This window comes from Sitodiplosis mosellana, unplaced genomic scaffold (assembly GCF_009176505.1).
Source record: "Sitodiplosis mosellana isolate CC-2019 unplaced genomic scaffold, AAFC_SMos_1.0 Smas_scaffold_6226, whole genome shotgun sequence".
Lineage (NCBI taxonomy): Eukaryota > Metazoa > Arthropoda > Insecta > Diptera > Cecidomyiidae > Sitodiplosis > Sitodiplosis mosellana.
The window spans coordinates 2,896,338-2,919,412 of NW_022601467.1; the positions used below are offsets into that span (position 1 = coordinate 2,896,338).

Sequence of the window (23,075 nt, forward strand, 5' to 3'; positions counted from 1 at the left end):
TTTTTTTTCTTCTCTCCTTCAAATGAATACATGAGGCTTTGCTGAGTTCACATACTCATGACGACATCTGTGATCAAATTCCAAGCAATTCTTTTAGTACAATGGGCTGGCTGGAAAAAGTGTCGTTTTTTTCTTTCAAATACAAGGAAACAGTTTGAATATGCATCTTCGTAGTTTATGATTTATTTCCGAAATTTATTCATGATTCAGTTCTTTAACAAAAACATATTTATTACGATTAAGTTAAATGGTATTTTCCTTCTATTTTCCACCCTCTCTTTTGTATCCAACCGAAAACAAGATTCTCTTGAATTGTAATAACAATCGATGGTTTTGTTATAAGAAAACAATGTTTTTTTTTTCAAAAAAAAAAATACTATTAATTTTTTTTTTGTCTTAGATAATCTTAGTCTATTTTGATAACAAATATCCTAATGAAATGGAGGTGGAGAAAATCTAAAATTATTATGTGTGTGTGTGTGTGTGTGTGTGTTTTTTTTTACATTTTTTCCATATCAATTATGTCCCTGTCAGTCATTTTTACTTTTTTCAATTTATAAAAATCGCATGATCACCTTACAAAACAAAGCTCTTACATATATTTTAATTTCTCAATTAACATCGTTATCGTTACGAAAATGTTTTCATCGAAATTGCTTATTCTTTTAAGTTAAAATGGTTGCATTGATTTGTGTTGAATTTACGAATTTGTATTTGAATTAATTATCATCGTTTTGCAGCATTTCAATAAGGTTGCTGTTGTCCAGAAGTGAACGCATTTTTTGCTTCGCATACTCCTCGGGTAATGGTAGTTTTTCTAATGCAGTATGCACGAGTAAACATGGATTAATATCAGATGATAGGATTTCCATGCCATTGACCAGAATGGCCAAACCCTGTGCAATTTCACTTTGGCACAAGCGATGTTTTGATGTTGGACATGGAAACAGATTGATGCGTGAACATAACTCCGATAATTGCGGCTTCAAACCTTCCCAACGTGTTTCGATATCACGCTCATGGATCGTCTTTAGACTTTCGATCTAATCAAAAAAAAAGGAAAAAACATTGCGATGATAATTATTCAATGGGAATTTTCAAATGTAATTTTTGGGTCGAATATGTTCGCTATTTCTCTCTTCACTAAGCATCTACTAACCTTTGCAATCATATCAAGATAATCCAAAATGATCATGCCTTGATTGGCCCAATTTGGTACCAAGCGTGGATCCTCGAATCGATCTAACAAGTCCTTTATGTATCTTGTATTATCTGTAAATGTGCATACGATTAAAACCAACGTTAAATTATTTCACATCACCAATTCCATTACCATTAATGATTGCATCTGGTGCGATCTGTTCCATGATTACTTCGTGTGCGAGAGCCCATTGCTTTGCTTTGAGCAAGTAGTCAGCCTGTTCACGATACTGTTTTGATGCGCCGGCTTTAACTGCTTTGGCCCAGTAAATCCATTTCTCCGGTATTCCGAGTTGATTCACGATAAATGATTCCTTCTCTTTGTATTTTTCATTCTTTGTTAGATCAATGTAGCGGTACAAAATTTCCTGAATCGCCAATTCACGCTGTGGCTTGTTTGGAATGTGAAGCAATACAAAAATCGACCAGTGCCATAGACCGTAATTCTCCAATTGGCTGGCAAACGAAACGTGCAACTGAGCTTCGGATTGTGGTGAGCAATGCTGATAACCGATGCTTTTGAGCACTTGCAATAGAAGCCAACTGAGACGGAAGTCCATAAAGTCGGCGCTGTGCGTAGCCGGATTCAATAGTTTTTCCAACGAATGACTGCGCTTTGAGTACAATTTCAGAATGTGATAACGAATATCTTGGACCCGATCCATGTTGCTACCTGCATCGTAGTTTTTCACATAAGACGGTGAAGGGGCGGCTGCATTCACAACGGTTGCATCTTCGTACTTCAGCAAAGCATCGGTGATTGAAGCGGTTGGTGAGCATAAGTACCAAACGTTTATCTAAAATATTAGAAACAATTGAAAAAAACGGAATTTGTTATTTGATTGCTCAGTGATTAATTTGAAATTAAAAAAAAATTGAGTCTCATCAACAACTTACCGCCAATGATTTCACCCAATCTAAATCTTCATAAATATTCACTAATCCTTGTGATGATTCATACGTTGGCATGCCGGATGAGAGCATCATTGCCTTCAGACGATGAACATCAACGAATTTATCAGCTTCAGTTTCGCGCCATGATTGAAGCTGTTTTGCCACCAAAGCACGAACCACATTACCACTGCCCGTCTGCGCCAATAAAAGTGACAAATTCATATCGCCGTTGTTGAATGCGAGATCACATGCTTCGTTCACTTTGTGTGCCGTCAACAGTTTCAGCAAATTTTGTAGATAGTTCCCTTGTGACTCGGTTCGACTCAATAGCCCTTTATCGGTGACCGTATCTTCAATCCACTTAGAGAACAAATCACGACGCAGCATTATAGCATAATGGTCATCATTGGCAACGTCCTCCAACTCCTCTTGATAGCCCCAAAGTGTGACCAGCAATGACCATACGTTAAGACTTATCTTTTGAAACTCGTTCAATGGCATATCGGCAAAGTTCTGATCAGCCAACAAATAATGCTGTTGTAGTGCCTCCGTTCCATTTACTGGCGCATAATATGGACAATCAGTGTCAATGACCGATTGTCTTTGAGAAAATTTCAACTGACATTGCAAATGATTCTCAATAGATGCTTCAAATGTTTCAGTGTTTGGTTGCAGTGAAAATATCTTTAGTTGTTTTATCACTGGTCTTGAGGTATCGTTTATGGATCGGCCACCGAATAAAGCGGTTAGGTCGTTTATATTGGTCACTTGATTTTGATTTTTGCACGTCAACGATGTCGTCAAAATGGTGAGCCGATTCGCATGACTCCAACCGATTCTAAAGCGACGCCCATGGTACAGTGCAACATCAGATGCAATGCTCTTGTTTTTCAGTTTCGCTTGAACTGACTCGTCAAGCGGTATGAATTTATCTGAAGCTCTGATTGTCGCCACTTTTGGCTTCAGCACCAGTGGCAATGGCTTGAATGCTTTTGGTGCGATTAACTTCTTCTAAATGGAAAAATAATGCAAAATAAATTCCTCTTCTGTTGCACTAAATTCAAAATTAATATGTGAGCATCCCTCTCCCTTACCTCAGATGGCAATTCAGCTTTTCTTATCTCACTCTCTCGAATGATTGGTAATTGTGGACTTAAGACGGGCGTATCAATTGAACTAGAACTCGTTGTGCTGGATACTTCTTTCGACAGCAATGAGTGCGTGGATGAGAATGTGAATAGACGTTTATTTGGAACGATTTGATCTGGACTGTCACGATCTCCATAGTTTTCATAGTTAACTTTGAATTCAAAACGAAAATAGGTTAGACTTTAATATCATATTTTGGATTGAATGGGTTCTGAATATATACCTGATTTCGATTCGAATTCATCGACATCATCATCAATCATACCAAAAAATGAGGCTCTCATCACTTGAACTTTGGTTGGATCGGTTCCCATTTCCATGGCTAAATCAGTAGATGGGCTTTGTGGTTGCACCGGATACTGATTGTATGGTGACATAAAATTCACATAATCCATTTCACGGTCATCAGATAATTCTGAAATGAATCGTTTGTACATAGAGATGAAACATTGGCTTCTTTATAAATTTTTTGTTAGATTAAACCGAATTAATCTTACCATTGTATGCGCCATGTCTTTGCGATTTATGCAATGATAATAATGAATCGCGTTTCAATGCAAATTGCTCTTTACTTTTATTCAAGTTTGTCTACAAATTTTTAAAATAAATCAGATATTTAATTTCACAATAAATTTGATCACGGATTTCGAAGATAGAACAAGAATTTGTTTTCTCAATATTAGAATTAATTTTTGACGTGTTGATAGGAATTTAACAAAAAAAAAAAATCAATGCCACATTCTCAGTTGTTTCTATACGTGGCTTTGAAATTACGTCTCGATTTGTTACGTTTTGCGTGTTAAATTTCAACTCAAATTGAAGCAGACCTTTGGGATTGCGCCAGTTAATTTTGATTTGAGACCCTCTTTGCCCGGTAAATTTGGTTTGAGCTTCTTCGCATCGGCGGCATTGTCATCTTCATCGCTGTCGCTTAACCCATACTTTGAAAAATGGTCGACTTTAAACACCCAGCTACCGGTTTCTGGGCGGTATTCCACGAATCTTGTATCATGTTTATCACAAACTGCTCGCAATTTCACCTCATAATTCATCTCATCCAGGCGTTCGCGATCTTTAATCGGTTCGTGCAACGTTTTATCATGCGGCCAGACTTGATCCAATGTTATTTGAGCCTTGCGATTCAGACCTTCTCCAACCGGTGGCTTGTTTTCATCGTCTGGGTAAATGATGACTTCCTTGTGACGGAAGTGTACCAACTCATCCAAATTTAAGCCGGCAACATCGATTTGTTCACCAAAGTAAACATTACCATAGCCCTTTCTACCGATTGTAAAGTTCGGTACAATGCATTTTCCATCCTCGGTCAAGTAGTCGGTCAATTTATCCAATGGTGGAATGGTATAATATCCCGAGCGTTGCAAGATTATGCCAGTCGGATGTGGTTCCGTATTAATAAGGGATATGTCTGCATTTGTATCATCCAAAAATGATTTGGTCGATAAAATGCTGTCGTTTGCATTGAGTCCGGGGAAATGCACACTTTTGTGTTGCAACGATGAGATATTCGCACGGTTTGGATCTTGACGCAGAATGCCTGGCGATGTGCTCAACTTGTCCGATTTCGATTTGCCCGATGATACCAAATCTTGCATTGTTGTGTTGATTTCGTTGTCGCCACGATTTTGCTGCGAAACTTTATCCAAATTCGAATGTAACCAAGATACACGTCTGGTGTTTTCTGGTTCCGATGATATGGTCGGCAATTGTGATGAACGTCGCTCTTCCGTTGACACAATTGGGCTTGTCTCTTGCGATTTTGGAATATTCAATGATGTATTATTCGCGTTTGGTGTGAAACTTGAAGCAGTCGGTGCCTTTGGCTTGATGATTAACCGCTTGGCATTCGGTTTTAGACTGAAACTCTCTTCAATCGAACTATCAAACTCTTCCAAACCTCCAAATAAGGATTTCTATGAAAAACAAGCCAAAAGAAAAAAAAAATTCAAAATAAAAGTCCAGCATCTTTACTGAGTGTAATTTGTTCTGTTTTTTCTCTATAATTTATCCAACATTATTCTTACCTTTGACAAAGTCGAAGTAACTGGAATCACTTTCAATCCGTTTGATACTTTCGGTGAAATTTTGTATTGGTTTGCCGACGATTCGAGGATTGCTTTTTGTGCCGCTGGATTTGTCGGTTTCAATGCATCTTCATTCAGACTGCCCAATGGCTTCAAATCCTTGAATATTGGATTGTCACCGTATGGAGATGTAGCTAATGACAAAATGTGTTGATGCACTGGCACTGATGTTGGCTGTGCTTGCTGTAAACTGGTATTTGCTCCGCCGCTACAAAACGAATTTTAATTTTGTGTTACAATTATAATTGGGCCCGATCAGTAAAATAAAACTTACAATCCCATCATGCCTGTGCCAAGTCCTCCGAGGCCTCCTGTCAGAGAGGGTGCCGTTGAAGTGGCTCCAAATCCGGTAAATCCAGTTGTCGCTGGTTTGTTGAATGTATTTGGTTGGCCGAATGTTCCAAATGCCGAACCTTTTGAGAGAGAAAAAAAATGTTCAAGGCAATGATGCAATATGCTAATATTTTATTTTACCTGATGCTGGCGTAAATGTACCCAATCCACTGAAACCAGTAGCAGCTGAAGATGCTGGCGTAGCGCCAAATGTCGCACCAAACCCAGTGGCTGGTTTTTGTCCAAATAAGCCACCTGAAATTTCAAAATTCGTTGTAAATAAGTTAGGAATTTGTCATTCCCTCTTCATCAATTAATTAACAATTTTTCGCTGGAAATCGAAAGAATTCATTCGTACCGGCTGCTGTATTCGTAGTATTTCCAAAAGCGCCGAAACCTGTATTCGGGGCGGACGAAGTCAGACTAAACAATGCTCCACCTGAATTAGCTGGTGTACCAAACATAGACGGTTGACTTGTGGCCGGTGCCGTTTGGCCAAAACCGCCCGTAACAAACGATGTGGTAGTGCCACCAAATGCTGTTCCGCTCGCCGGTGCCGTGGTGCCGAAAAGACCAGACGTCGGTTGGCCGAATGGTTTCGCTACTCCGAACGGTTGAGCTGTGTTAGCAGTCGGTGTTCCTATGATTGGTTTTTACCATTAAGAGTTGAATCAAATTGAAAATGCGAAAATGATGAAAAAAGAATTGCTTACCAAAACCAGTAAACCCTGTGCTAGCGGTTGTAGTTGGTGTTCCAAATGGTTTTGCGCCAAATAAATTGTTTGCGGGTTGCTGGTTGAAAGTGGTCGAAACTTGACCGAAACCAGCCGTCGCTGGTTTATTGAATAGGTTGGTGGCTTGATTTTGTGCGCCAAAAGCAGGTGCTGCTTGGCCAAATGTATTGGCGGTGCTGCTACCGAACCCTCCAAGTGTGTTCGTCGTCGGCTGGGCACCAAACAGTCCAGTCGACTGCGGTTGAGAGACTGTCGCTCCAAAAATGCTCGTATTCTGTTGTGTGGTTCCAAACATGCCACCAGGCTGTGGACCAACACTACCAGCCTGAGGTCCTTTTCGATTGGCTGCATAGTCCTCCAAACGCAATTCTTCCAAACTTTTGTTCTCATACTCTTTCATTGCGGTGATGCAATGCTGTTTCGTTTGTACATTATTGGTTTGACCATTTTTCATCAATGTATCCATTCCTGTGTGTGGTTGGTACTTTGCGATCGCTGTTCCAGTCGCCTGTGACATCATTTGTGGTTGTGCGAATGCAGATGTTCCCGTGCTGCCAAACGTGCCAAAACCAGTGTTTGCTGTCGATGTGGAAGTTGGTTGACCGAAAAGTGATGTTTGGTTTGTATTGAATCCAAACCCAGCTGGTTTTGGAGCACCAAAGCCTGCCGATGTTGACGCCTGTCCAAACAATGATGTGTTGGCTTGTGCATTTTGGGTTTGTCCGAAGAGAGAAGTGGTCGGTTGTTGTTGTTGCTGCTGCTGTTGTTGTTGCTGTGGCTGTCCAAACGCTAGAAATGCAAATTAGGTTTGCATTAAAACTCCATTTATTGTCCATGATAGAAGAGAAAATATGGATTTTAACTTAAAAAAAAGAAGACTACAATAACAGTTAACTCACATCCAAATGCCGATTGTGTCGTAGCCGTTTGGCCGAAGGTTGGTGCAGGAGCTCCGAAACTGGGAGCAGCTGGCTGACCGAACACACTCGTTGCTGGTTGCGGGAACAGAGTCGATTGTTGTCCAAAAGTATTTGCTCCAAATGCGGCTGGCTTACCAAAGCTAGATTGTTGATTTTGACCGAATGGCGACGCCCCGAATTTCGGACCTCCTCCTCCAAACATTGTTTCGATTCACTATTTAAACGAAAAAAAAATTCAGAGCAAAAAATGATTCGCAATGCACACTTAGTAAATTTTGACAAAACATAACCACACTCTTGTATTCAAAAAATTGATTGCAGAGAAGAAGAAAAACAGACTGATGTGATTCGTCATGTGTCGAAATTCATCCATAAACGGTTTCGAACTTATCAATTGCATTCACTTTGTTATTAAACAATATGGGCACGCGTTACGAAATTGTAAAATAAATCAAAGTTGATTGGAAATGTTCAAACTTACCGTTTTAATAACAATTGTGTGAACACGACAAACGATACACTGAAACGCTATCTTCGCGCTTGAATGTGTTATTGAGTGCAAATATACCGTCCTTTAGAATTGTTTCGAGTGTGTGTTTTCGATTTGATTTGTTTAACTAAAAAGCTGCATAACGTTGTTGATTCGACAGACGAAAACAAAGAGAAATACTTATTATTGCGAAATTTGGCGCAAGACGTCTTAAGCGCGGTAATGATGATTGAATGGCGTTTTAAAACAAATCACTTTCTGTCAAACACACTTCGACTCATTCAGTTGTTCATGCAGCGTTCGTTGAATTGATGACAGATGGTGCTACATGTACACAGAAAATCGTTTGAATTTTGTACATACCACTACAAGCACCTACTCTACAGCACACCGAGCTAAACCAGAGAATTTACTCACCCATTTGAAGTGCATGCACAAACGAATCGCTGTAACTGAGCGATGTGCATGTATTTGTGCGTGCACACACAAATCAAACGGTATGAAAGCAATCAAACCAACGAAAAAGCCGGCTCGTTCCAGTGTCATTACAACACTATACTTGTTCTGTCTCATAAATTGTAGTGTGTAAAAGAAAAATGTAGCGTAATTTGTGCTGTTTTGTGTCATATATCAATACGAATGAACATGTGGTCCTCCAAAATCATTTTTAGGTGAAAAAGAATATCGATTTTTGGACAAAGATGAACAATAGCAACTCATCAACTTGCATTATAATATGTCGTTGATTGTTGCTGCATTCGATTTTTAATCCGATTATAATAATGAAAGTTATAGGCCAAAATGAGCTTCTTTATGCAATTGATTCATACGAGTCGACCTCGTTAATGCTCAATATGGATAGTGGTTATTTCACTTTGCAATTTCACCTTAACGTGAACAGAAAAGAGATTTTATACTAAAAAGCACAGGTTTAGTGAAAGAAACTGATTTGAATTTTTCGTTATGTTTTTTTCTTTCTTTCGCAGTAATTCTGAATTCGAACGACTTCGATTTCCTACTGTCGCAAGGTGCACCATCAGGTCAAATTAATCCGCGTGACTAAATACTCGAGAGATTTGATCCGATTTTAGGCCGAAAATCAATCGTACCTGTGCCATTGATCAACAAAGCCGAACCAATCAGTACAGCTCCATCCATCTCGACGATTCTCGAAGTCGACAATAGCATCACGGAGTCAGTCAAATCGAATGAATCATTGGCGTCTGACAAATCTCCAATTGCGAAAGCGAATGCGGCAGTAAACGACAGTGGTGAAAACGAACCAATCGCGAAACTGGAATCAATCGAAAAGCTAGACACACACATCGGGGGTGACGGCGATAACTCACAAGCACCAAGCACAACCGAAACGTATGAAACAGCCTCCATTGGTGAACCGTTAAAAGTAATAAAGATCTTTCTTGTTCTCCTTGTTGCCTGAGCACCTATTTGATTGAATGCGATGTCACACCCAGCGGTAAGTCTTCATTTAAATTATCTGATGATTACTTATCAAATTCAAGAGGCATTTCATTTTACAAACAAATTACGTTGCGTTATTCCGCTTACCCATTCATATGGAAAAAGGCCGTTTGCTTCGATTATGTACCTTCAATTTTGTATACTCATCCAAATAATGAAACAGATAGGTCAGTGCTGTCCAAACTATTGGCCACTTAGCTACTTGTGGCCAACCGAAAAATTCAAGTGGCAAATAGAATGTTGTTTTGTGTTTTTTTGTTATAATTCTAGTTTTTCTTCGTTAAATGATTTAAAATATTAAACCAAATATATTTCCCTTGAAATTTCTTGATTCGCAAGATTAAAACGACAGATACAATGTATCAATAATAACACAATCTGCATAGTTCATTGAATTTTCGTCGCTACGTTATTTTTTAAACAAAAACAAAGAAAGAAACACCCAAAAATTGCCTGAAAACGTTGAGCAGGTGAAATAGAAAAAGAAAAACCCAAGCAAAATTAGGAATCTGAACTTCGTTGCTAACTATGCCAATCGACGTTTGACTTAAATAAACTCACAGAAAATGAAGAATGTCACCCATCGCATTAATGATTGGAAATAAATGAACAAACATTGAATTTTTAAATGTATTTACTGGTTGAAAAAAAACCAATATCTACAATTCATTTACAATTTTTGTTTATTCACAAGAGATTCAATTACAACAAAAAAAATATTGCAGTAGCTCTGGTTAAGTGATCTACATGTGCGGAATCATAGCTCAGTGTTTCGATATGTTTGGAGTTTTTCTCCTTTTCTGGCTTGCTTTTTGTTTTGTTATGATTATGTCGATCGTACACTTGGAATGTTTGTCGTGAAAAAATATCTCTAAAAATATCTAGATTCTTTTAAAGGCACTAATTCCAAGAATTACAATCGAGGGCGATCGGAGTTTTTGCTATAACTTTTGAAACACTGAACGGATTTTGGAAAATTTTATATTTTTTGAAAGGTGGAATCTTCCTCTCTCAAAAAATGTATATTTTTTCAAAATCCACCAAGTGGTTCGACGAATATAGCAAAAATGCCGAAAATCGTTTGAGATCGTGTCACGATTCGCAAATCATACCATATAAACCAATGTAATTAGACCGGCGCTCCGAGGTTTTCATACATACGGTGGACGATCCGAAACAGGCAAAAATCGAAAAAAAAAAATTTCGATTTTGGAACAGTATTTCATGTGCCCAATCCATTGGTGTTATCACCACATCGAAATTCGCATTCCTTATCAATAAAATTATCATGCATTCCTAGAACCGAAACACCATCCAACAAGTATTTACAAACGAAACACCAGCGCAAACGTTTTTCAAAGTGAATGTTACACTTTAAAAAAATCTTTCTTTGGTGTTTCATTTAAATATACTGTGGAAATATGTCTTGTTTTCAATCTCACCCATTCAAATATGCATTTCAGAATCCTTCATTTCTGGTGGTAATTAGTGAAGAACACGTCTTGAACTTATAACACGTCCATTGTATAATATAATCACTGATCTAAGAATATACCGTCTGAGTATTATCAGAATGAATGTACGTCATCAACCATTGATAAGAATCAGCATCTTATTCAATTGGGACAGTGCATATTTATTTTGTTTGATGCGTTCCAACTCATTCAAGTTCACCGATTTTGGAGTAGAGAGATTGGGAGTGAGTGAATGAATGAGCTAAAGAGTGAACATGTTGGATGCGTTGATAGCTGCGATACTGGCAGTGTCGTGAAAACACACAGTACATAAGCACGTATTACACACAGCATCTGTAAATAAATGATGCATTTTTAAATGTTATTATCATGAATTGAAACAAAACTAAGTTGAGCGCTTGTGCTTGCAGTAATCCTTGACTGTCCTCGGAGTGATACAGATTTTGACTTGAGATTTTTCTTATATTTTCAGTATTAAAAATATCACAGACTGACCGAATTTCTCCTAAAGTCCGTTAACAATGGAGAAGACAGTATTCTTCTTCATCTTGTGTAGTATACTCATATTGTTCAGTAGTTTAACAAGTGCACGTAAGTTCAATCACAAAACTGCGATAACACCATTAAAAATGGTTGTATAGTTTGTGTTGCATAAAGAGAAAAAACACTTTAGAATAATTTCATTTTGCGCGAAATACTAACTGTTGTGATTTTGTAATAAATTTTAACGTTATTCATATTAATTAATCTACGGTTAATTGAATAATGTGGTTGGAATTGAATTTTGATCATACGATAAATAAGATTTTTATGCTGACACATCGAAGACGTACAGAATGAATCGCTTGATCAGAGTAATAGTACCAGACCGTTAATTGCAAAATCCATAAATAAACATTTTTTGCTCTTTCTCAAGACCTCACTGTTGTCAACAACACTGAAAAATTGTTCGATATTGGAATAAAGTTTGTTTATTTGTTTTGATTTGTTGTATTTTTGGTGAAAAAACTGTCAAAATAGCAATAGAAATTGATGGATTTATATTCATTATGCGATTATATTTATGCAATTTGAATGGTTTTCTCTGCAGAATCCGCATGTCAGACGCCAGATCACAAGAATGGGGTTTGCGTCCAAGTACACGAATGCCCAATGCTGCTAAATATGGTATTGACATTTAATACATTGTCAATATTCGACAAGGAGTTTGTCAGAAGTTCTCAATGTGAGAATAATGGTCCCGTTACAAAGGTATGATATCTGGAATTGATTGTGTGAATGGAATGGAATTGAAGTGTAGGTATTTAACTATAGGTATGTTGCAATACATCAGTTTTCAAAGAATCTGATTTCCCTCAACCTGGCGTGTGCGGAACACAATTTAAGGAAAGAATTGTGGGTGGAGAAGAGACAACCATAACCGATTTTCCTTGGATGGCGCTAATCCAATATGAAAAAAGTAACTAAATATACTCATCAACAAATTGACACAAAAACCATATACAAATCTTTCTTATGCGTGTGCTTATTCGTAGCTGGGGAAAGACCTCGATACCTCTGTGGCGGTTCGCTTATCAACAAAGACTACATTTTAACCGGTTTGTTTGCTGTGAATTCGAACGATGTTATTATTATTGTACGATATTATTGCTTTGACTTTGTTCATTACAGCCGCTCATTGCATAGCCTCGAATAAATTAATGCTTAGCGGATGGGGACCGACGACAGTGCGACTGGGTGAACACAACTTATTAACTGATTTAGACTGTGAAGATGTATGTATCTACAATCTTGGTTTATCACTCTAAATGACTTTCTCTGTGTCGCATCGTTCATTCGAATTTCCATAGGACTCTGAAATAGACTGTGCTGATCCAGTAATAGATGTGGCAATTAATCAAACCATTTACCATGAACGGTATCAATCGAATTTGCCTGGACAACACCATGATATCGCATTAATTCGTTTAGCACAATCGATTACGTTTACTGATTGGGTTAAACCCGTTTGTTTACCATTCGCTCTGCATTTGAGAAACAGAACCTATACAAATGTCCATTTGAGTGTGGCTGGTTTTGGAAGAACAGAGAATGGTCAGATTATATCATTGCTGCTTGAACAGCGATAAAATTTTAATCGATCCAAGTATAATTGTAAAATTTCAGGAACGCTAAGTGATGTTAAAATGAAAGTAGAAATTAATGGGTTCAATTGGAATCGATGCAATGATAAATATGGTAGACGATTGATTGCAGCGCAACTGTGCGCTGGTGGCGAAGAAGGAAAGGTGAATAAATATGAAATAAATGTTATTGCAATGATGAATTAACCCATGCTTTGATGATTGGCGATAGGACTCGTGCAGTGGTGACAGCGGCGGTCCATTACATGCAGATGATAAAACCAGTAGAGGAATACCCTACACATATCTGGCTGGAATTGTATCAAGAGGTCCACAAAGATGCGGCACACCGGGCTATCCTGCGATTTATACGGTACAGTTCTGAATTCCAATCCACTCATACTCATCTTTTCAATCACAATTATTAATTTCAACTTTTTTCGTTTCACTTTAGAAAGTTGATCAATATCTCGATTGGATCATGCAGAATATGAAGCCTTAGATAATGAGAAAAAACCGTTGAGATATTTTTTTACATGAACAAACGTAATTTAAATGAGTTCAAGATTGTATTGCAATTAAATTGGAATTCAGAACAAAATAAACTAATATCACTACTGTCAATCGTGAATTAACATTTTTAATTATCGTGGTTTGGAAAAAAGAAAGGAATGAAAAGTCAACTGTGAGCGAAAAACCAAGCTAAATCGTCATTGCAAAAAAAAAAACGAGATTAGCATGTTCGTTGGAAATCCCGTAGTGTCACTTAGCATTTGTTGTTTTATTCTGAACGTAATATACCGTTAACACCGTACATAGACCACTGAGAAACTTTTATTCTATCGCATTGTAAAGATCAACTTCGATCTATTTGGTGTTTTTCATTGGACTACGATACTGTTGAACATATCTGAAAGTAGTCACATAACCGTCTTTGTATACTGTCTAAACATATTGGTTGAATGAAATCTACAAGAATCTACTGGAGAAACAGAGACCGCATAGAACGAAGTTTACAAACGTTACAACATTGACACAATGAAGTTCATATTCTATGGTGTGGTCATTGTTTGTGCTAAGTGCACGTAAGCCAAATTTGTGATTTGTGCAATCCCAAAAAATTTATTATACCATTTACGCAGTTTAAAATCATTAAATTTTATTATGAGAAAAAAATGCAATCGAATCTCATTTCAATGAGTCCAATCTACCCATTCTTGAAGTTTGTGGAACAGACGGTGAAAACGTTCCAGCTATTGATGATCCATAGTTTGATTTGTTTTTTATCTCTCTTCAAATAAACTAAAAATTTCTCACAATGAATCTTGTTCATTTTTTCTCAACAGGTCGGCAATAATTAAGTATTCAAAGAAACGTAAAAGAAATGAAATTTTCGAAAAACTATACACATTCAACATTTTCCACCTCGATTTCATTGCGACGGTGTGCTTATCAATGGCAAATACATTTTAACTGGTTTGTTTCGTATTGATTTATTTGGACTGGATCCTAGGTCACTTGAATCCATGATGAGATCCTAAATGTATCTAGTATGAAGGTCAATCAATTCGGTGTAAAATATGCTACAAGAAACGTTTGTCTGCATTCTCAACTCAAAAAAGATAGGTTTTATCAAAATATTTTTTATTTACATCGCAAAACACTAACAATGCGCGACTAAACTAAAATACATAATAACAATTGTAATAATCAAGTATTTTTTGAATCAATTTTTAAATTTGTTGCTATTTTCATTTCCAAATCTGATGGAAGTTTTATGTTATTGGCTCTTAGCAATTCAACCAATTTATCAACGAAATTGGCTGACGGAAGGATGTTATCGTTGGCAATGTCCGTCCATAATTCCAAGGCTTCTTCTGCCATATTTTGTTTGTGATAAATATCCAAGATAGTTTGGTAAATTTTCCGACGATCACAGGACAAGCCGCTGGTGGATTTCAACAGTTTTTTCGCTGATTCGATGTCATCGGTGACAACGTATCTTTTGCACTGTTTATGAATGATTTTTGTAACATCATTGATGCGAACACGTTCAAAATGCGATTTTGCCTGTCGTGCCTGGCCACATTGGCTGAACGCAAGTGCTAAACGACCTATGGCATCGCTTTTATCATGCGCCTCGTGGGTGTTAAAAGCACGTTGTAGCAAATCCAATTCATTATTTCGAATCAATTCTTCGAATAAACGTGTTGACATTGGCGTTAGTTTGTACGTTTTGGCCAGATATTCATATTTTGCAACCGCTTCGCTATATACTGCATTATTCAAGTGAACTGAAATCAGCGGTCCCACCGTTTGAATCGATACTTTGATGTAATTAAATTTTACTAGAGTGTTGAACAATTGTTCAACAAGTTGCGTATGGCCATCTGCAGCCAATCGTTGTAGAAACTTTTCGAAGGGTATGTTATCCTTTAAAACCTCTTTATCCAGTCGTTGTGTATACAGAAGCGCACAAATTTCATCGAAATTGACATTGTTTTCATACATTAGCGTTGCGAGCTGTGCCGTTATAGTTGGATTTAATTTAAATGATGGATTTTTCGTACGAACTTGTTTCAGCATATCCAAAGCGCTTTCCAAATTACCAATTCGGGTATACAGTTCGATTAGCTTAGCATAATTTGCATTTGTCAGTGTGAACTGACCGCCGGACATCATTGAATCAACTTGTGCAACATTTCCTCCATGAATGTATGCAAGAAGCAAAAGTTTCTCTGTGCCGGCCACATCTCGTCCCATTGATCGTTGTTCATCCAAAATTATTTGCAGTTCAGCTGCACTCAGTTGATCCATGTCAATCCGTGGTTTTCTATTGCTTGGCTTCAATTGCACCTTGTCTGCGCTGAGTTTCGTTAGTAAGCGACTAATTTGCGATGAACCATTCACTTTGAGTAGTTCTTCTTGAATCTTTTCAATATGCTTTGAACTTGTGACCAAACGTTCGGCAATGAATGCGTCCAACAATTGTGTTAAGCGTTTTGAATCGGTGAGCGTGTGTGCAATGGATGCGTACAACATTTCACCAATAAATTTCTGTTTCTTTTGTACTTCAATGGCAGGAAATAATTTGACGTCGCGGTCTTCATTGATTTTTGCAAAATTTGCATGCATCATATTCACAATTCGTACAAAACTCTGCTCATCACCAGTGCTTGCATATGCGTTCAACAGTGGTTGCGTAATGAATCGATTGTTTGCGTAAAAACATTGTAAACTGTTGAGAAGATCAATGGCCGTTTTGAAATCACATTTGTTCAAACTTTTGTTGACTAATGCGATGATGGTGCGGTTAACGGGGATTTTCGTTTTTCGTAATTTGGTCAAAACAAATGCCGTATCCTCACTGGCACCAAATGCCGGCAGAATGACGTCACGAATGTAGGCACTCTGTGGCAGAATTCGAAAATCCGTACACATTAAATTCACCACATTCAATACCTCGTCGACACCTTTTGCAGCCGAAAATTGAAACAATTTCTCAAATGTAATCTGCGTCACTTCCATCTCATTTGCCTTCATGTACACCAGTAGCCGACGAATAATTTCTTCCGATGAACCTTTCAGTGCTGACTTGAACATGTCAAAACTGTTTTCCACCGTATAACCATTCGCTTCGATCAATTTTATAGTTGCGGTAAATTCTTCTCCAGCTGTAACGTGTCGGACCATTTCATTGATTAAATGCTTGTACAATGATCTAACGTCGCCGGCTTCTTTGGCTAATTGAAGAATTGTCGGCAAAATAGTTGACTGCTTGTTGGCAACGAATAATGTTATTGCATTTGCCAACGATGTTAGCAATTCAGCATTTGGTTGCAAATATTCGAAGAACATATCGATTTTATCAGCATACCCATTGGCAGCCAATTCATAGATCACATTCAGTATGTCGTTATTCATCAATTCGATATTCTCTGTTTTGAATGATGCCAATGTTTTTTGAACATTTTCCACATCGCCTGCCTTGGCATAATGTCTTAAAAAAGTAGCCAGCGTATCTCGATTTATTCTAAATCCGCTCTCGTTCAAACTGGTAATCGTTGCATTGGCAGCCTCGATATTCCTATAACAAATATCAAAAAATGTTAAACAGTGCCCGAATGGATTCTAGGCCCAAATCTGTATCTGTAAACCTACCCACATATAATGTGGCACTGAACCACATAATTGTACGAACATTCATCGATTAAAAATTGATCTTGATTCATCAAATCCAGAATTTCGATGGCCTTTGCGATGTTACCGCTTTTGCAATATACTGACAACAAGCATTGATAGGAGACACTACCCATTCGAAAGAAATCCAAGTTAATATATTGATCTTGAGAAGAATTGATCTCACTTACGCATCGGGTTCAATGCCATCGGCAAACATTTCATCGAATATTGCTTGAGTATGGATCACATCCTGTTTTTCACTGGCAAATCGCAGCAGATAATTGTAGTGTTGTGTGTGAAATTCGTGTTCTTGCTTCTTCAGTTCATACCAAATGCTCTTCACCGTTTCGCTGACATTCTGATCGGTACGGCCAAATGCACAGAATCGCAATATGTCCAACGCTTGTCGACCGGTAACATCTTGTGTTTTCAATTTGCTGAGCAGAGTTTTCAATTCATGATGTGATATTCGGTTTTTGTTCGCCACATGGTTGTTCAATTCTTTTATGATGTCGCTCATGCTCTCTGATTTGTCGGATTTCGGAACTGTGGCATCCGTAGCATAAGTGCTATTGAGATGCAGAAAAATAAAAGAAACATTAACAATTTGGTAACATTCTCGAGGGATGGAATCTTGAATCACTTCATTATAATTCACAAAATATGGACTATTGTGAGGTCATTTGAAGTGGGAGAAATGTATCGGCTATTATACCGAATCGTGGACAATAATAGACAGCGGATTATGAGTAGCACAACATTTCAAGAAATCAAATGACATCCGCAAACACACAAATCACTGAACAAAACTTACTGACTGAATGGTTTTATTGCTAGAAACGGATTTATTTTGACTAGAAATTGCTGCATTCCATGCTGAAATCCATTTGAAGCTCTGTTCAATGTCCCGCTGATTTCAACACCGCTGTTCTCTGTGGGAACGATAAAGTGTTTTGTTTCTTTATTTTCTTTTTATTTTGAACATATTCAGTATGTTTGTAATGCGGAATTTTATTTAGAAATAACTTGATTGTATTCTAATTCAATGCATGCACTGTGTTTTTATTCACTTTATTTCACTTTTCGAATTATGCACTGAAATCAACATATACAAAACTTGTTTACAACTGTAAAATGCACTACATGCATTAACATTTACCACGTAAGGGACGGCGAATAGACACTTTCGTGCAGAATGTCGAAGTGAATGCAGACAAATCAATCGGCTTTCTGACTTGTGCCAAAACTAAGCGGTACATTTTTAGTTGGTTTCAAAAATATTGCAAAAACTCAAATATTTCGGCCGGCAGTCGTTCTCAGGTCGTTCATGCTTTCTTCTCTTCATTTTGACATCTCTGTTGGTTAAGTTATGTCAATTGATGACATATAACAGCCATGTTGAATTTGAAATTTAGCGCAAATTTGAAAGTTTTGAATGTGAAATAGCATGTTCTTTTTTACTTTGATTAGATTATTGATTAGAATAATCCCACTTCAATTAAGATGGGAAAACAATATTTGTCATTTTCGAGAAATAAAATTATGTAACAACCGAACTTATATCACAATTGAAAGTTAACAAGATATTCAAATAATTCTACTGAATTTAACTGGGCGAAAGATTTAAATGTTACAATTTTATTTTTTTATTTCTCAAATAGCGTGAAAAATAATAAATAACTGAAGAATTTGCTGGGCAAATAGTGATGCTCCATTTCATTAAGGAAATTGTCTCAGAACCAATCAAACGATTTTCCCCAAAACTATACAGAACAAGTGATATTTTTCATTCCGAATTGGGTGGGTTTTCTCATTGAAAACTCTATAAAATAAAATAAAAAAGTTAGGAAAAAGTACAGCATAAGAAAAATGCATAAAATAACGAAATTAAACTCTATTGCGTTTAATTTTGCCCGAAAAAGTATTGAAACCGTTTTCACCTGTCCAACATGAGCCTGGTGAGTTGAAACTAAGACAGGTGAGTATGTTAACATATCATGCAAGCAGTTAGGTGAATTCATACCTGTGTTATTATGTTCGACGCTGTTAATTGACGTTTTGAACAGGTTTTGCTTTAATAACTGCAATAATCATGGAATGCAACCGTAAACAAAAATAAATTCTCAATTCTCGTGAGGAAAAAAACCCATTTTATGTGTAAAAATGGCTTATTCGGAAACGAGATCGCTTTTGCGGTCGGACGTTCCAGCGATAAGTAAAAAAGTGATCGATATTGAATCAAGTTCATCGGAAGATTGGAGTTCTAGTTATTCGGATTCGTCCGGTTCACAACATTCTAGGTATTATAATTTTCTAATTGGTTAAATTGAATTGTATGAAATTCCCACGATTTTTTTTCTCTTCATCTAGTGATGATAGTTACACAGTGGAATGGGAATCGCATGTAAATCGCGATGGATCGTTATTTTATCTAGAATATAATATTCAACCGGTGCAGGCAACAAATAATGTGCCTGGAAATATGGAAAAGGGTCAAAGTTTGTTGGCATGGAGAACGGATTTCAAGCGAACTTCAACACGTCGAAGCAAGAAAACGGGCATCCGTTTGGGGAATTTGATCAATGGAAATCATAAAACATCACATAAAGAGGCTGTGAAAAAGAAGTCCACAGCAACATCAAGGAAAACCAGTCGTAACGGTGTGCTGCCCGGTGATCGGGACACAACGAACAAGGTGAAATTCAATGAGATGGCCGAGGGTGAAGTCAAAGAAATCACCGTATTCATTGATCCATCAATGCGGCTCAAATATGGACGGCGAACATCTGTTGCCGAAGCATTGCTTGGCGTTTCAGTGTGTCCATTTCCAGATAGTTCGCGCATCATGATCGCCGGTTACATGCCAAATTCGGAAGTTAGTCAGGACAAAGCCATCAAGATTGGTGATTGGCTGAAGGCGATCAACAATCAAGACATTAATGTGGAGAATTTCGAGTTGATCTTGTTGAGTTTTACGCAACCAACTTACATCAAATTGCAACTACAGCGAATTGCTGTTGAAGAACCGCCACAACATCATCCAAATATTGCAAAGGTAACAAATACCAGTGAATATGTGGATACGTTGAGAAGCTTTTTTCCTGCCATTCGACACGACGAACGTGATCACACACCAATTTTCAGTCTGCTGCTTCTGTCACTGAAAGAAAGCAGCGAAAATATTCTGGACGGTGAAGATGTTCTTTTCAGTTATCCTCCGAAAGAATCCAATCACCTCTATAGCATTCGTGGTACATTTTTAACGATGAACTCCCTGTTCAGAGAATGTACATTCAATTCCCGGCCGAAAATCAGTAGTGTCACCATTCAATCAGTTGAATACTTTGTTTCATACTACAGTTGCAATGAGGGTAGATATTTTTTTGTCTTTTATTGTTTTTTCGAGTCTTTTTTTTTTCTCTAACTATAATATTACGCCGACAATTGTTCCGTATTTAGAATTGCTGCTCATCGCGATTCCAGCGAAACGGACCACTCTTCAGGATGCTAAATTCAAACTGAATACAATTGTTCGAAGTTTAGAATTTTCGGGCAACAATTTATCGCAAGCATTCTTCACAAATGACTCGACCAACTCAGAACTCGGCGATGATGCGCAGGAAAACGAAAACCTGAAGAATTTTGGAATCGACGATATTTGTGCGATAACAAAATTGCTATTTTCAATGTCACATCCATGGAATATTCGATTCGAGGATATTTTACTCGAACCGCATTATGTGGCACTTCCGAAGGAGGGCCAACTGCGTATCGATGATGCGCTCAGTGAAATGGAAGCCATGGACTATCGCGAATGGAATGACGAGCCATTGAAATCGCATCGTGAATTTTATATATTGGGCAGTGCATTGTATTTTCGTAAATATTTACTCGCTACACATTTGCCAAAGTCGGATTTACTTGATATTGAGGCGTTTTTACGGACGAACGGCATTTATTTACTGATTGAAAATAAACCGGTGCGAGAGTTGATTGTATGGCGAGAGATTCATCCAAAAAGTGTAACTCTTTCGAACTTCGATAATGAAATGAATGGAAGGCCGAATCGACCGTCGCGATGGTTTCTTACCGTCGTTGCACGTAATCAACTGTTCATGGCCGTTATTTTGGAATCAAGACATCGAATCGATCCGGACGCACCATCATCTTCAGCCAATTCATCTGGTCACATTGGACCGTCACGGTTCTACATTGAAGAAATACAAGACACACTCGATCATTTGCAGTCAGGAGGCATTGAAAATTTGGCCAGCACTTGGCTGAGTGCCAACAAACGACCGGAGGTATGTATAAAAAATCCAAAAATTCAAGACCTTACTTTAAATTTTTATTACAGAATTTGTTTGCTATAAACAAATGAATCAAACGCGATTAGTAATTCAATTTGTGATTTTCCTCTAGACTTTGTTGTTCAAAGAAGAATCATCCATGGCAAATACAGTAGCAAATTCGTCTGGCAATCAGGGAAATGCGAATCAAATGAATGTTAGTGCAGCGACATCGTCATCGACAAGTACAGTTGAAGCACTTGCAATGAGCCTCAAGACCACTGAAGTGATATCAATTCTCAAACGACGAAATAATTCATCGGAAAATGTAAGCGACCATCTCAAGTATACGACTTCAGCGGTTGTTGCCACTGGTGGAGGTCATTCACCTTCGATACACAGTCAAACGTATAGCGATAGTTCATTACAAAAATACGACGATGACGACGAGGATGAAAGCGATTCAGATTGGGATGGTTTCCCGGTAAGCGCTCCCACATTTAGAACTACAATTTTGAACTAATTTTTTTTCCGTACCATTTAGGAGAGTCAACGAAGTAGCAGCGGTTTTGATATGTCCGATATGGCAAGCACATTTTTTCGTGAAATTTCTGATGTTTTACTGAGCAAGTAAGTTTCCGTTTCATTTACATTTTCAATTTTCTCATCATACATCTTTTTCGTGATTCAATGAGAAAAAATATACTAATTTTTGGTGTTTCTTTTTAAAATTTAGAGTAACGGCGGGGAGAGACAATGTTTTATATCATTATGTGCAACTTGAAATGGGCGATGGGATGCTTTTGGCTCCACCATCATTGAATTCCGTTAATGTGATTTCATTCGCATTTCAAAAGTCATGTCAACTCATTCACAACATTCTCCAAAATACAATAAGGTAGGGAATGATTGAAACAAATTCGATGAAAAAATATTTAAAAGAGAACAAGTTGAATTGAATTTTTCATTCATGTCTTTTCTACATCTTGAATGTTGAGCTCATAACGATAGTAACAAATAGTTTTTTTGTTTGTTTATAGATTCAGACATTTGTTGTCACAGGAGACCTCAACGCATAGTATGAATCGATCTTTGGTTGCAATAAAAGAGCATGGTGTTCTCATTTCTGATGAACTGAATTCGGGCTATCAACCATTTTGGGTTATTGGGTAAGCATTTTTATATCCAATCTCTGAGAATCGAAGAACAACATAAAATTTCCTATAAAAATATTCATCATATATTGTATGTTATGTTCAATTTTAGGCGCCTTTTTACAAATCCATCGAAAGAAGTATACATTTGCCATCGAGCTGATGTGCCACAAAATTTGATCGAGGTTGCATTCCGATTGACTTTACATTCAGCAGGCTGACAATTTTATTTTAAGAGTCATAAATTGGTCGAACATTTTAATTACTTAACAAAAATGCACTTTTTTCGAAGTGTATGAATATTTTTTTTAATGATAAAAACGAAATAATTTTAGAAAACACTTTTTTGTAAATGTTTTTTTTTTATGTATTTTCAATTAATTAAGGCGACTTTTAACAGCATTTTATAATGTTTAATATCACGAAGCTAATCGAATAACACAAAATGATGTTGGAACGAATTATATCTTGTTTCTATTTTGTCGAGATATAATGCCAGTAACTAGTATCTGATCGAAACGATTGGTATCTGCCCTGCTGCATTAGCG

The 23,075-nt window shown here is 37.4% G+C and overlaps 4 protein-coding genes across 8 annotated transcripts; 2 read left to right on the forward strand and 2 right to left on the reverse strand.

Moving 5' to 3' along the window:
* Nucleotides 1–161: 161 nt before the first annotated feature.
* LOC129578558 (nuclear pore complex protein Nup98-Nup96) lies at nt 162–8,272 on the reverse strand. 2 transcript variants are annotated; one of them, XM_055467318.1, is made up of 15 exons: nt 7,814–8,272; nt 7,312–7,546; nt 6,392–7,201; nt 6,037–6,318; nt 5,820–5,933; nt 5,620–5,758; nt 5,286–5,553; nt 4,071–5,174; nt 3,741–3,831; nt 3,467–3,658; nt 3,189–3,394; nt 2,098–3,105; nt 1,334–1,997; nt 1,160–1,272; nt 162–1,043 (listed from the first exon to the last, which is right to left on the reverse strand). In XM_055467318.1, the coding sequence occupies exons 2-15, from the start codon at nt 7,532–7,534 to the stop codon at nt 720–722; spliced, it is 5,538 nt and encodes a 1,845-aa protein (XP_055323293.1). In that variant the 5' UTR covers nt 7,535–7,546; nt 7,814–8,272; the 3' UTR covers nt 162–719. The 2 variants fall into 2 exon arrangements, with proteins under 2 accessions (XP_055323293.1, XP_055323294.1); XM_055467319.1 differs by having other exon boundaries at nt 2,098–3,102; nt 7,814–8,211.
* Nucleotides 8,273–8,327: 55 nt separating this feature from the next.
* On the forward strand, nt 8,328–13,526 carry LOC129578566 (serine protease easter-like). Of its 4 annotated transcripts, XM_055467329.1 has the most exons (12): nt 8,328–8,493; nt 8,809–9,214; nt 9,277–9,299; nt 11,252–11,370; nt 11,870–12,030; nt 12,094–12,238; nt 12,315–12,377; nt 12,451–12,554; nt 12,630–12,873; nt 12,946–13,067; nt 13,135–13,275; nt 13,357–13,526. In XM_055467329.1, the coding sequence occupies exons 4-12, from the start codon at nt 11,301–11,303 to the stop codon at nt 13,402–13,404; spliced, it is 1,098 nt and encodes a 365-aa protein (XP_055323304.1). In that variant the 5' UTR covers nt 8,328–8,493; nt 8,809–9,214; nt 9,277–9,299; nt 11,252–11,300; the 3' UTR covers nt 13,405–13,526. The 4 variants fall into 4 exon arrangements, with proteins under 4 accessions (XP_055323304.1, XP_055323307.1, XP_055323306.1 ...); XM_055467332.1 differs by lacking the exon at nt 11,252–11,370 and having other exon boundaries at nt 8,330–8,493; XM_055467331.1 differs by lacking the exons at nt 8,328–8,493; nt 8,809–9,214; nt 9,277–9,299 and adding an exon at nt 11,011–11,114.
* A 1,003-nt stretch (nt 13,527–14,529) lies between these two features.
* On the reverse strand, nt 14,530–18,448 carry LOC129578560 (leucine-rich PPR motif-containing protein, mitochondrial-like). The gene is made up of 5 exons (XM_055467322.1): nt 18,244–18,448; nt 17,899–18,016; nt 17,273–17,653; nt 17,064–17,210; nt 14,530–16,989 (listed from the first exon to the last, which is right to left on the reverse strand). The coding sequence occupies exons 1-5, from the start codon at nt 18,341–18,343 to the stop codon at nt 14,613–14,615; spliced, it is 3,123 nt and encodes a 1,040-aa protein (XP_055323297.1). The 5' UTR covers nt 18,344–18,448; the 3' UTR covers nt 14,530–14,612.
* Nucleotides 18,449–19,044: 596 nt separating this feature from the next.
* LOC129578561 (protein inturned) lies at nt 19,045–22,988 on the forward strand. Its single transcript, XM_055467323.1, has 8 exons — nt 19,045–19,384; nt 19,455–20,455; nt 20,544–21,388; nt 21,507–21,857; nt 21,918–22,003; nt 22,110–22,271; nt 22,414–22,542; nt 22,640–22,988. Exons 1-8 carry the CDS (start codon nt 19,248–19,250, stop codon nt 22,746–22,748), a joined length of 2,820 nt encoding a protein of 939 aa, XP_055323298.1. The 5' UTR covers nt 19,045–19,247; the 3' UTR covers nt 22,749–22,988.
* The last annotated feature ends 87 nt before the right edge of the window (nt 22,989–23,075 follow it).

Bases quoted from the DNA above. Each gene is read 5' to 3' on its own strand.
- LOC129578560 (XM_055467322.1), bottom strand. From the start codon at position 18,343: ATGTACCGCTTAGTTTTGGCACAAGTCAGAAAGCCGATTGATTTGTCT. The intron at 18,017-18,243 runs GTAAATGTTAAT...TCGTTCCCACAG, and splicing joins TATTCGCCGTCCCTTACGTG to AGAACAGCGGTGTTGAAATC. The intron at 17,211-17,272 runs GTAAGTGAGATC...TCGAATGGGTAG, and splicing joins GATGGCATTGAACCCGATGC to TGTCTCCTATCAATGCTTGT.
- LOC129578561 (XM_055467323.1), top strand. From the start codon at position 19,248: ATGGCTTATTCGGAAACGAGATCGCTTTTGCGGTCGGACGTTCCAGCG. The intron at 21,389-21,506 runs GTATGTATAAAA...ATTTTCCTCTAG, and splicing joins GTGCCAACAAACGACCGGAG to ACTTTGTTGTTCAAAGAAGA. The intron at 22,543-22,639 runs GTAAGCATTTTT...GTTCAATTTTAG, and splicing joins CAACCATTTTGGGTTATTGG to GCGCCTTTTTACAAATCCAT.
- LOC129578566 (XM_055467329.1), top strand. From the start codon at position 11,301: ATGGAGAAGACAGTATTCTTCTTCATCTTGTGTAGTATACTCATATTG. The intron at 12,239-12,314 runs GTAACTAAATAT...GCTTATTCGTAG, and splicing joins GCTAATCCAATATGAAAAAA to CTGGGGAAAGACCTCGATAC. The intron at 12,874-12,945 runs GTCAGATTATAT...GTAAAATTTCAG, and splicing joins TTTTGGAAGAACAGAGAATG to GAACGCTAAGTGATGTTAAA.
- LOC129578558 (XM_055467318.1), bottom strand. From the start codon at position 7,534: ATGTTTGGAGGAGGAGGTCCGAAATTCGGGGCGTCGCCATTCGGTCAA. The intron at 3,106-3,188 runs GTAAGGGAGAGG...TTTTCCATTTAG, and splicing joins AAGCTGAATTGCCATCTGAG to AAGAAGTTAATCGCACCAAA. The intron at 1,273-1,333 runs GTAATGGAATTG...GCACATTTACAG, and splicing joins ACCAGATGCAATCATTAATG to ATAATACAAGATACATAAAG.